The sequence below is a fragment of the Rhincodon typus genome, chromosome 4, assembly GCF_021869965.1.
Source record: "Rhincodon typus isolate 14 chromosome 4, sRhiTyp1.1, whole genome shotgun sequence".
NCBI lineage: Eukaryota > Metazoa > Chordata > Chondrichthyes > Orectolobiformes > Rhincodontidae > Rhincodon > Rhincodon typus.
This window is the reverse complement of record NC_063335.1, coordinates 116,077,581-116,090,545: the sequence shown is the minus strand read 5'-3', so window position 1 is coordinate 116,090,545 and position 12,965 is coordinate 116,077,581. Positions and strand designations below refer to the sequence as shown.

Sequence of the window (12,965 nt, the reverse complement as noted above, 5' to 3'; positions counted from 1 at the left end):
AATGATGCTGCTTAGCCTGCTGTGTTCATCCAGCTCTGCACCTTGTTGTCTCGGATTTTCCAGCATCTGCAGTTCCTACTATCTCTGATAGAAGACAGAGTTGGGATAAGGAGTGCATTTTTAGGATGACAGCCTGTAACTAGGAGAGTGCCACAGTGATTAATGCAGAGTCCATAATTATTTACAATATGTATTAATGACTTGGAGAAGAAAGAGAATGTACTTTAGCCAAGTTTACGGATGACACAAAAAACGTGGGAAGGTAAGTGGTGAGGATGAAACAAACTGTCTGCAGAGGGATATAGACAGGTTAAGCAAGTGGGTAAAAACTTGGAGCTTGAAAGATCATATGGGAAAATATGAGGTCGTACAATTTAGCAGGAAGAATAGAGGAGATGAACATTATTTTAATCAAGAAAAGCTACAGAACAGAGGGATTTGGGAGTCCTTGATCATAAATCACTAAAAGCTAGCATTTAAGTTCAATGGGTAATAGGGAAGGCAAATGAAGTGTTGATCTTTACTTCAAAGGGAATGGAGTATAAAAGTAGGGAGGTTTTACTAAAACTGTACAAGGCACTAGTCAAACCACAGCTGGAATTCTATGAACAGCTTTGGACCCCTTTACCTAAAGAAAGATATCCTGGCATTGGAGGCAGTCTAGGAAAGGTTCACTAGGCTGATACCAGGTACAGAGGGACTGTCTTATAAGGACAGGTTGAGCAGATTGAGCCTGTACTCATTGGAATTAGAAGAATGAGAGGTGACCTTATTGTAACATTCAAGTTTCTTGGAGGACTTGGCAGAGTAGATGTGGAAACCATTGCTCCCCCTTGTGGGGAAGTCTAGGACCAGAAGGCAGAATCTCAGAATAAGAGATAAGGAAGAATTTCTTCTCTCAGAAGGTGGTGAATTTGTGAAATTCTTTATTGCAGAGAGCTGTTGAGGCTGGGTTGTTAATTATATTCAAGGCTGAGAGAGCTTTTTAATCAGTAAGAGAATCAAGGGCCATATGGAAAAGGTAGAAAAGTGGAGTTGGGAATTATTAGATCAGCCATGATGTCATTGAATTGTGGATCAGACTAGATGGCCTGAACGGTCTAATTTGCTCCTACATCTTATGGTCTAATCACACCTGGAGATCACAAAGCTGTGAGTGACTGGGAGTGATGTTGAATACCATTTCTACTCTGTAACTGTACTCAATGCATTTTGCTGGGGAAATAACCTTGTTGTACTAAAGAAATACTGCTGTAATTAGTTTGTGTTTAAATAGACTCTGTTTGCTGCAAGGTACAGGTAAATCAAAAGTATAAGTCTCATTCCACTGATACCAACTAATTGTTTTGGAGTAGATTTGTAGCTCGGGTTGTGGGTGTTGAGTTTGGTTGGCTCGCCGAGCTGGTTTCTTGTATCGCAAACGTTTCGTTACCATGCTGGGTAACATCCTCAGTGCAGCCTCTGATGAAGCGTCGGTGTGTTTTCCCACCTGGTTTTTAACCTCTGGAGTCCGTTGAGCTGGATTGCCTCACTTACGGTTTTCCTTCGTAGTGGAATGTATATGGGGTCGAGGTCAATGTGTTTATTAATAGCATGCTTCGTGGAGTGCCAGGCTTCTAGGAATTCTCGTGCCTGCCTCTCCCTAGCTTGTCCCAGGATTTTGGTGTTGTCCCAGTTGAAATGATGGTCCTCCTTTTCCATGTGGATTGAGAGGATGTTACTGAGTGTTACAGGAGTGCACTGAGGATGTTACCCAGCATGGTAACGAAACGTCTGCTATACAAGAAACCAGCTCGGCGAGCCAACCAACCTCAACACTAACTAATTGGCTGACTAGCAGTGTCAATATTTACTCTGTTACTGTCACTGTTTGGGAGAGACCATTAACTCAGCAGTGCAAAGGTCCCTGGGAAATTACAGTATGGTGTCCATCACTTGCCTCACAATCTTATCCTCTAATGGTGTATAATAGGGCCATCCATTGGAAATGTGTCATTACAATGGAGCAAGTCTCCATGTAGTTCTGAGCCTTTTGATTTAAAGTACCAGAGAAGCATGAAAACCAGTTGGATTGTTTAAAACAGGTTGCTTCATATCTTAACAAAAAACTGGAAAGAACTGCGGATGCTGGAAATCAGAAACAAAATCAGATATTGCTGGAAAAACTCAGCAGCTCTGGCAGCATATGTGGAGAGAAATCAGAGTTAACATTTCAGGTCCGGTGACTCCAGTGGAGGATACAATTCCCTCCCCATAAACTTATATATCAATGACAGCATGTTGAGGCAGTTTGGCAGGCATTAATTGCCCACTTAAGGATCTCAATTAGGATTGGGGTAGTGAGGGCTTGACCCTTCCCACCACAGACTTAAATCAGGTGGAGGCAGGAATATGGTGGTTCCCATCTTGCCATCCTCCTGCCTGTTTAAGTTAAATCCCTCCGAGGACACTGGCCATTAAACAATCCACAGTGACATCAAAAGTTCCTTTCCAATGTTTCAATTGAAATAAAACCAGTGCTTTAAAAAGGTAAGAACTAGGATCTGGAGCAGTCAATTCAGCCCCGAGAGCCAACCTCACGTCAGCCTCAACTCCACTTACCTGCCTGCTCTCCATGACCCCTCAACCTGTTACTAATTCAAAATCCATCTCCCTCTTAAATTTACTCAACATCCTGGCATCCATCACTGTCTGGGGGAGTGAATTCCATAGATTCACTACCCTTTAAGAAAAGTAATTTCTCCTCTGCTTTAAATCTGCCATCCATTATTCTACAACTATGACCTGTCATTTTAGATCGCCCCTCATGAGGGAACATTCTCTCTACATCTACTTTATCGATTCCCTTTAGTATCTTATATAACTCAATTAGATCTCCTTTCTCTCTGTTCTAAACTCTAAAGAGTATAACCCAAACTTAGACCAGAAGACGACCATAAGAAATAGGAGCAGGAGTAGGCCATTCAGCCCTCCAGTCTGCTCTGCCATTCAATAGGATCATGACTGATCCAACATTCCTCACATCCACTTTACTGCCCTTTGCCCTTAACCCTTGATTTCCCCAACTGATCAAGAATCTATCTACCCAGCCTTAAAAATATTCAAGGACTCTGCCCCCATAGTTCTCTGTGGCAAGGAGCTCCAAAGCCTCAGAGAAGAAATTCCTCCTCAGCTCAGTCTTAAATTTATTCTGAAACTATGCCTTCTGGTCCTAGACTCTCCCATGAGGGAAAACACCCTCTCAGCATTTACCCTGTCAAGTCCTTAAGAATCCTGTATGTTTCAATGAAATCACCTGTCACTCTTCTAAATTCCAGTCATAGACTCCTGTTTAACCTTTGTTCATAAGACAATCCCTCCATACTGAGTGAACCTTCACTGAACTGCCTCCAAAGATATAATATCTTTCCTTAAATAAAGGAATCAAAACAGCTCACAGTACTCCATATGTGGTCTCACCAGCACCTTGTACAGTTGCAGTAAGACTGCCCTGCTCCTAAACTCCATCCACCTTGAAATAAGGGCCAACATTCAATTAGCTTTCCTGATTACCTACTGCACTTTTGTGCAGCTTTCTGTGTTTCATGTACAAGTACCTTCAAGTGCCTTTGTGTTGCAGTTTTTCTCCATTTAATGCTCTGTTCTTTTGTTCTCCCTTCCAAAATGAACATCTTCACATTTTCCTACATTATACTCCATTTTCCAACTTCTTGACCACTGACCTAGCCTATCAATATTTCTCTGTAGACTGTCTGTATCCCTCTTACAACCTGTCTGTCCGCCTATTTAATGTTATCTGCAAATTTGGCGACAGTACAGTCACTTCCTTCCTCCAAGTTACTAATATATATTGTAAACAATTAAGGTCCCAGCAATAGTATTTGTGAATTCCACTGGTCATGGGTCACCAACCTGAAAAATAACCCCCTTATCCCCACTTGCTGTTTCCTGCCCATTAGCCAATTCTCTATCAATGCCAATATACTGTCTCCAACACCATGGGATATTATCTTATGACTGAACCTTTTGTGATATACCTTGTTGAACACCTTATGGAAATACAACACACACCCTCTGTGCACTCAGGTTGAGACTTCCTCAAAAATCTGCAATAAATTAGTCAAACACAAATTCCCTTTCATGAAGCCAAGGTGAAAAACTGTTCAATTTCTCTTCATAAGACAAACCCTTCATCTCTGGAATCAATCTAGTGAATCTCCTCTGAACTGCCTCCAACATAACTACACCCTTCCTCAAGTAAGGGGTTCAAAATTTATCACAATGTTCCATCACTCATGAGTCCTGATGAAGGGTCCAGACCCGAAACATTGACTTTCCTGCTCCTCTGATGCTGCCTGACCTGCTGTGTTCCTCCAGCTCCACACTGTATTAATGCGGTCTCATTAATACCTTGTACACTTCCCTACTTTAGTCATTATTCTTTTATACAAGTTTGTCAAAACTTCCTTGTTTTTCTTTGTGCCAGTGCAGCCTTTAGACACTTAAGGAACAGAGCATTTGAAGTCTGAGACCTCAAACCTAGCACTGAGCTCATGGTCTATAGAGAAACCCCAATCCCCACCCTCCTGTACACATCAGAAACATGGACCATGTACAGCAGACACCTCAAATCCCTGAGAGTTATCACAAGCACTGCTTTCACAAAATCCTACAAACCCACTGGCAGGAACACGAATGTCCTCTCCTAGGCCAATATCTCCAGTACCAAGGCATGGATCACACACAACTAGCTGCGACGGGTAGGCCGCATTGTCTGCATACCTAAAATGACTCTTCAAATATGTGCTCTACTTAGAGATCTGCAATGGTAAGGAATCACTAGGAGGCAAGGAGGGCAAAGGAAATGCAACAAGAGCACCCTGAAAATCTCCCTAAACAAATGCGTCATCCCCATTGACAGATCTGAATTGCTTGCCCTGGAGTGCACTGAAATAACTCCACAGAGGCCAGTATCCTGTCACCAAGTCACCCTTTATTTACTCATGCACAGTACTTGACATCAGTGCAGCTTCCCCAGAGCCAGCTCTCAGAGTGAACAGAATCTCTGACACTCCTGTGTCTGTCAGCCAGGGCTCCCTGATTGGACCAGATTAACAGCCCCAGTCAGGGAACTCAGATTGTATGAGGACCACCCAGCTAACCTCGTTACAATCACCACATGCACAAATTGAAGAAGCATCAATGAAGGCATCAACCACTTTTAGCATCACCAAATGGAGCACAGGGAGGCCAGTGCAAGCATTGGAAAGCAGGTTCAGAATCCAGAGAATCCCACCTACCCCACATGAGACTGAGTCTGTGGCTGCAAGATTGGACTATTTAACTACTGGAGAACTCTCCCACCTCCTCATGAAAGCAAGTCATATTCAACACTGAGGGACTGCCAAAGAAGAAGAAGCTTTTGTACTCTGCTTATTTTTTAAAGATCAGAATCCTGTATGCCTTATAAACGATTTTCTCAACCTGTCCTGCCATAGTCAAATGACTTGTGCACATAGACATCATGGTCCCCCTGAGCCTGCAAAATTAAACTACTCGTTTAATATTGTTTCTTGACATTCTGCCTGTCAAAATACATCACTTCAGAGTTCTCTTCATTCAATTTTATCTGCATGTGTTGACCAATTACACCAGCCTGTCTATGTCTTCTTCGTACCTACCATTATTGTCCAAACATTTACAGTCCCTCCAACCTTTATATCAATCCGTGAATTTTGAAATTGCAACTTGTACATTAAAGTCTATATCATTAGCATAGGTGAAGAAAAACAGTTCCCTGAGGAAGCCAACTACATACCTTTTTCCAGCCTGAAAAACAACCATTCACCCATACTTCCTGCTCCTTGTCACTCAGCCCCAGGCTGCCAATACCCTTTCATTCCATGGACTTTAGCTGTGGTAGCAAGAGTTATATGCTATTACATTTGGACATACCTGACTTCAGACTGCTTTTGAGACTGATAAACATTGTTGTACCTGAGACAATACTTTCATCAAGACTATAGGTTGTAACAATCCATTTAATACAAAACACAGAAGGTAAATAAAGTTTCATGGTATGTAGCTGACTTATAACGATTATTCCTACCTTTCCCTTGTGCATATATAGACTGAGATAATTTCCTTGGGAGCTGTTGATGTGAAAGAGGATTCCAGTCTGGCTTTGAGGACGCACTGCAAAGAGGAGCTCAAAGTCCTTGCCCACCATAAATGAGTTCTCTGAAAAAAAGCATTCAGGTGTCAGTAATGAGGGATATTGATTTTGACGTTTATCAGGTTGTGCTAGTGCTAGTGCTAGCACTACAACTTGTGATTCCTTACCAGATTAACCTGCAGTTTCAGTGCAAAAGAGCAGAGAGAGAAAGAAAAAAAAAGATTTTCACTTCTACAGCACTTTTCATCATGTCAGAATGTCCCAAAGCATTTTACATTGTTAACACTGTTGTAATAGAGAAAATATAGTCAATTTGTCACAACAAATCTTATAAACTGCAATTCTATAATGATCTGATGCATTGGTGTAAAGGTGATTACAGGTTGATTGGTTGGTGAGTAACTGTTGCTAGGGACTGTGCAACGGATATTGAAAAACCTTTTTTTTAAAACTTCTTAACAACCCTATTAGAATTGATTAATTTTGGTAAAGTTTACAGCCAGTGTGAAAGTGACTGCAAAATGTAGACATTATAACTTACAAATTAATTAAGATTATTAATTACTTAACAGAATAAAAATGGCAGCGCAAGTGATGTGCTGTAACTGTAGGATTTGGGATCTTTCTGGATGCCAGCACAATCCAGGCCAAAAGATCTGTAGGGAATGTCTGCAGCTGCAGGGACTTCAGTTCAGAGATTGTGAGTTGGAGGCTGAGCTGCAGATGTTATGGCACATCAGGGAAGGGGAATACTACCTTCCCAATTTATACCAGGCATTCACAGCTCTCGGGATAAGATCTTCTCGTTTAGCCAGTGGAGGGTCAGGGACAGGAGAGTGTGACTGCAAGTTAGGCAAGTAGGGGAAGCCTGGGGTCAAGAGCACAGGACTCTCAGCTCTTACAATTTTCCAACAAGGTCTGGCTTGTCATAGATGAGATTGAGGGCTGTGGTGTGGATGAGTTAATTAACAAATGGCACAGGAAGCCATTCAAGTGGGAGGGAAGGAAAAGGAACGTTGTGGTAGTAACAGGCACTATAATAAGGCGAAATTGAAACTGTTCTCTGCACCAAAGAGCAAGAGTCCAAATGGCTGCATGATAGTGCCAGGATTTGGAATATCTGCTCATGTTTAGAAAGGAACTTGCAGTGGAAGGGGGAACATCCATTGGTTGTAGTCCATGTTGTACCAATAACATAGGTTAAGCTAGTAAGGGGATTCTGCTAAGGGAGTATGAGACGCCAGGTTATAAATTAAAAGCAGAACATCAAAGGTAATAATCTCTGGATTACTATCTGAACTACATGCAAATTGGCATAAGGCAAAAATGAAAGAAAAATGAATGCATGGTTCAAAAATTGGTGTGGGAGAAGTAGGTTCCAGTTTGTGTGTCAATGACATCAATGCTGGAAAAGTGGGATCTGTACCGTTGGAATGATCTACTCCTGAATTGAATAAGGAGCAAAACATTTAGGATCAAAATGAGTAATTTTTTTCACTCATAAGATAGTGAATTTTTGAAATTCTCTATCCCAGAGGTTTATGGAACCTCAGTAATTAAGTAGGTTCAAGACCGAGATGATTGACTTCTTGATACCAATCACATCAAGGGATATGCTGATTGCATGGGAATATAACCTGGGATAGATGATCAGTGATGGTATAGAATGACAGCAGATCAGGCTTATGGCACTGAATGGCCTACTTCTGCTCCTAAGTTCCTATGTTCATAATAGTGCAGCATTCCCTTAGTCCTGACCCTCCAACAGAGTGGCATTCCCTCAGCACTAACCCCCTGACAGTGTGGCAGTCCCTCCCTGAGCCTCCAACAGTGCAATGCTCCCTCAGTACTGACACACCCACAGTGTGGCACTCCCTCAGCACTGACCATCTGACAGAGCGGCACTCCGTCAGCACTGACCGTCCAATATTGCGGCGCTCCCTCACCACTGACCCTCTGACAGTGCAGCATTCCCTCAGCACTGACCCTCCGACAGTGTAGCGCTCCCTCAGCACTGACCCTCCGACAGTGTAGCGCTCCCTCAGCATGCTCCCTCAGCACTGACGCTCTGACAGTGCAGCACTGCCTCAGCACTAACCCTCCCACAGTGCAGTGTTCTCCATCTGCACTGGAGTGATAGGCTGGGTTTTGGGCTCAAGTTCCTTAAGGAGGACCTAACTCATAAATTAATTCAGAAGAGAGAGTACTACCTAATAAGTAGATTTCATCCTTCATATGTGGAAGCAAAAATCATTTCAGAAGGTTTTCTTTTCACAGAAGGCACAAATAACAAAGATTTGACAAACCTAAAACAACATATCCTCCTTTGGCTGAGAAATAGGCTCCTTGCTTAAACTTGCCGTCGAAACATGGTGTGACTCCAAATGTGCGTAATGGGGAATTCAGTTCACTACCATCCAGTTTAAAGTTTCTTAGACATCCCTGAAAACCATGTAGCTGTTTGAAAGATAAAAGACAATTAATTGATTAAAATTACAACCACAACTACTTAATCTCTGGATGGGTCAATACATGACCACTTGAGCAAAATACGCGACAACAAGCTTGTGGATGAAACATTATAAATAAGTATAGAAAATATTCAAATGAACAAACACTGGCCTTTATTTTCAAAGTAGTTGAAAATAAGGAGTAGAAATATGCTTCAGTTATACAAAGCCCTGGTTATCCTACATCTGGGTTCTGGGTATTATTTTGGGGAGGATATATTGGCCTTGGAGTTAGCATGGAAGAAATTCATCAAAATGATATCTGGGCTCCTATGGTTAAATTAAAAAAAATCTTAATTGGTATTTGATTGAAGTTTTAAAGATATGAAGGAGAACAGAGAGGATAGATGGAAAATAAAGCATTTCTATTGAGTGGGGAGGTTAGTATTACAAGGTATCATCTAAAAATTAAAGTCAAATCTTTAAGCGTTGAAGTGAAGAAATATTCAACACAAAAAAGGTGGTAGAGATTTAAAACTCATTATTGCCAAAAAAAACTGCTGCTAGATCAACTGCTCATTTTAAATCTGAGATTAATAGATTTTTGTTAACCAATGGTTATGGTACATAGTATACAGAGCTGGATCATGGATCAGCTGTGATCTCAATGACAGAACAGGCCTGAGGCCTCTTCCTGCTGCTATGCTGCCCTGGTCAAAACGGGAAGTTTTAGGGAGCATCTTAAAGGAGGAAAGAGAGAGAGAGGAAAAAGGGCACAGGGAACTAATTCCAGAGCCAGGGCCCTTTGCAATTGGGCGCTTATGGTGGAGCAAGTACAATCAGCAATTTACAAGATGCCAGAAGTGAAGAACTGCAGAGATCTTGGTGGGCTGGAGACCATTAAATATTGGGAGAGTGGGCAAGGCCACAGAAAGATCTGAAATGAAGAGTGAGGATTGTCAATTTCACATTACCTTCCTATTGCGTCGCCTTTTGTCTGAGGGTAATCCACCCAAATAGAATGGAGATTCAACTTTCAAAAGTGCACTATCACTAACGTTGGCATGTCGAGTCCGAAGTCCATCAATAATAAGCTTTCCTTTATTATTTTCTCTGCTAAACACCACCTTTAAAAGTAAATTCATCACAAAATGGTAAGTTAGGAGGAAATAAGTACAGGAGTTAACAGAAAGGTGCAATTAAGTTATTCAATACTGATTTTATGAATTGTATTACGGAATGAATTTCTTAATGCAACTCAACCTTTCCATAGTTTATTTTGACAGTTTTCTTATTCAGGAATGTGTAATTTTAACAAAAACTATAATGGATTAAGGTTTTTCTCCCATGCAAAGTACCTGCTTTACTACAAACAGCTAAGTTGCAGCTGAAGAATGACATTTAAGTAGAGATTAAATACTCAAAAACATTAGGAATGTTGGTAAAGAGGAGAAAAAAATTGACTCTACAGTTTTGGAGAGTTTAGGATTCTCCAGTTCTAAAGACTGTTGAATGGATCGAATGGCCTTCTTCAGCTCACTGTTAATTTGACTTTCTTTGAGAATTTCCTATTTGTTTATTGTAAAATCAAATTTACAGGTTACATACTGGCTGTATTCATATTCTGCTGTTGGTAGCTTGGTGTAAACATTGCAGCTTCAGTGTGGTGTTGCTGTGGTCAAAATATGGACAACAACTTGCATGTATAAGGTACTTTAATTTAGTCCCAAGGCTCTTCACAGGAGTGTTGTTAGACAAATTCTGATATTGAGCCACTTAAGGAGTTAAGGTGACCAATGGTTTTGTGAAAACAGTAGGATTTAAGCAGTGTTATAAAGATAGAAAGAGGGATGTTGAAGTGTGAAAGGTTTGGAGGACTATGGCCCAAATGCAGGCAGGTGGGACTATTTAGTTTGGGATTATGGGCGGCATGGACTGGTTGGACTGAAGGCTCCATTTGTGTGCTGTATGATTCAATGACTCAGAGCAGTATAGAAATGGAAATTCAACATTCAGGTTTGAAACAGCTGAAGGCACAGTCATTGACGGTGGTGAAAAGGAACTGTGAATGTGCCACAGACCAGAACTAGTGAGAGGGTTGTAGGCCTGAAGGAAATTATACAGAAATATAGTGAGATTTGTGATTTGGACAAGCAGAGTGAGTAGGCAAATGCATGGTAGATCTAGTATAACATGGATGAATGTAATGTTATCCACTTTGGGAGCAAGAAGGCAGATTATTATCAGAATTGCTATAAACTGGAGAGGGGAATGTGCAGTGAGACCTGGGTGTCCTCGTGCCCAGTTACTTGAAGGTAAGCATGCAGATGTAGCAGGAAGGGGAATAGTATGGTGGCCTTCATAGTGAGAGAATTTAAGTACAGGAGTGAGGTTGACTTGCTGGAAATGTACGTAGCCTTAGTGAAATGATACCTGGAATATTGTGTGCAGTTTTAGTTTCCTTATCTGACGTAGGATGTTCTTGCTAGAGAGGGAGTGCAGTGAAGGTTTACCTGATTCCTGGGATGGCAGAACTGACATATGAGGAGAGGTTGAATCAGTTAGAAGTACATTCACTGGAGATCAGAAGAATGAGGGGGATCATAGAAAGCTATAAAAGTCTAACAGGATTAGATGGGCAAGATGCAGGAAGGATGCTCCCAATGACCAAGGAGTCCAAAACCAGGGGATACAGTCTAAGGATATGGGATAGGCCATTTAGGACCGAGAGTAGGAAAAATTTCTTCAACCAGAGAGTGCGGAGCCTGTTGATTTCACTGCCACAGAAAGCAGTTGAGGTCAAAACATTGTAGGATTTCAAGAAGGAGTTAGATGTAGCATTTAGGGCTAAAGGGATCAAAGAATATAGAGAAATGCAGGAACAGGCTATTAAATTGGTTAATCAGGTGGAGTAGGCTCAAAAGCCAAGTGGCCTACTGCTGCTTCTATTTTCAATGTTTCTATGTGAGGAGTGAGGCAATGGTTTCAGCTAAGAGATAGACCAACAGTACAATTTGTTAGAACTCCCTTTTCCTTGTACAGCCTTGTGTTTGCAGCTAATAGCTAATGTTTACTTACCGTATGCCACTTTCCGTCATTGTGCTTAACTTTGCTCTTAATTTTCAGTTTCTTCTCATTAACAGTAAAGGAAAAGAAGAAACGACCTCTTGAAATATAAAGTGTCATGTAGGATTTCCCTGACTTATCTGCTACATAAAAGATGGTTCCTTCTGTTGCAACTGTTCGCACATCAATGGAGAATGTTGACCTGAAAAATGTAAATATTATATTTAAAACATCAATGTGAGTGATCCCAATACAGGAAACACAGTGTCATCATTAAAAGTGGCCAACGTGATCCATCTGCACATATGCAGCTGCACACAGTATTACTAATACTCAGTGGAAGCCTTTGATATTAGTCCCTGATCCAGAACAAAAATTCACAGCATAGTAAGTGATGCATTAGTGTTTGGAATTGAAAATATTAAGGTATTCTACAACACTCTGTTATATCTTTTACTACTTCTCCTGATGAAGGAGCAGCACTCCAAAAGCTTGTGATTTCAAATAAACCTGTTGGACTATAACCTGATGCCATGTGACTTCTGACATCTTCTACCAGTCAGCATGACTCCGAGCTACACAGGATGTTTTCTTTATGGATTTTACCAGGAATGAACAGTTATTCATATTGATTGAATTCCCTATAAAATTTGCTCATGGTTGTGAGTGTCACTGGTAAGGCCAGCATTTGTTGCCCAATCCTAATTGCCCTCAAAGTGAGTGGCTTGCTGGGCCACTTGAGCGGTAAGTTAAGAATCAGCCATATTGCTGTGTGTCTGGAACTACCTTCAGGCTAGGCTGGGTAAGGATGGCAGATTTCCTTCCCTAAAACACATTTGTGAACGAAGTGAGTTTTTCTGACAATTGGCAATGGTTACACAGTTGCACTTAATGCCAGCATTTAATTCCAGATTTTCAATGTGGAAGGTATTGGAATTATTTGGATAAGGTAACATTTTTGATAAATGGCATTTTGTTGCTGGATGCAAGTTTAAAAGCAATGAGCAGTACACCAGTTTTACATTGCATGTGTGGTGCTCCACCTAGCAATGCATTGGCCACAAAGCAGCCATAAAATACACCTTTCGTTATGTAACAAACACAGAGAATGCTGGAGAAACTCAGCAGGCTTGGTAGCGTCTATGGAGAGAGGAACAGAATTAATGTTTCAAGTCCTTTATGACATTCAGAACTGGTGTTTCAGATTTCCAGCATTTGCAGTATTTTGGTCTTTCGCTATGCTGCTGACTGATGGTCAGGAAATGCTGTTTTCT

The 12,965-nt window shown here is 41.2% G+C and overlaps 1 protein-coding gene across 1 annotated transcript in view; it reads right to left on the bottom strand.

Annotated features, from left to right (window-relative positions):
- Positions 1-12,965, bottom strand: part of LOC109928639 (laminin subunit alpha-3-like) — a 306,680-nt gene that overhangs the window by 13,646 nt on the left and 280,069 nt on the right. Inside the window, exons 71-74 of the mRNA XM_048596214.1 lie at positions 11,704-11,893; positions 9,600-9,752; positions 8,482-8,632; positions 6,110-6,240 (exon numbers count right to left, since the gene is read on the bottom strand). Of these exons, the coding sequence (XP_048452171.1) occupies positions 6,110-6,240; positions 8,482-8,632; positions 9,600-9,752; positions 11,704-11,893 (625 nt within the window). The remainder of the gene's footprint in view (positions 1-6,109; positions 6,241-8,481; positions 8,633-9,599; positions 9,753-11,703; positions 11,894-12,965) is intronic.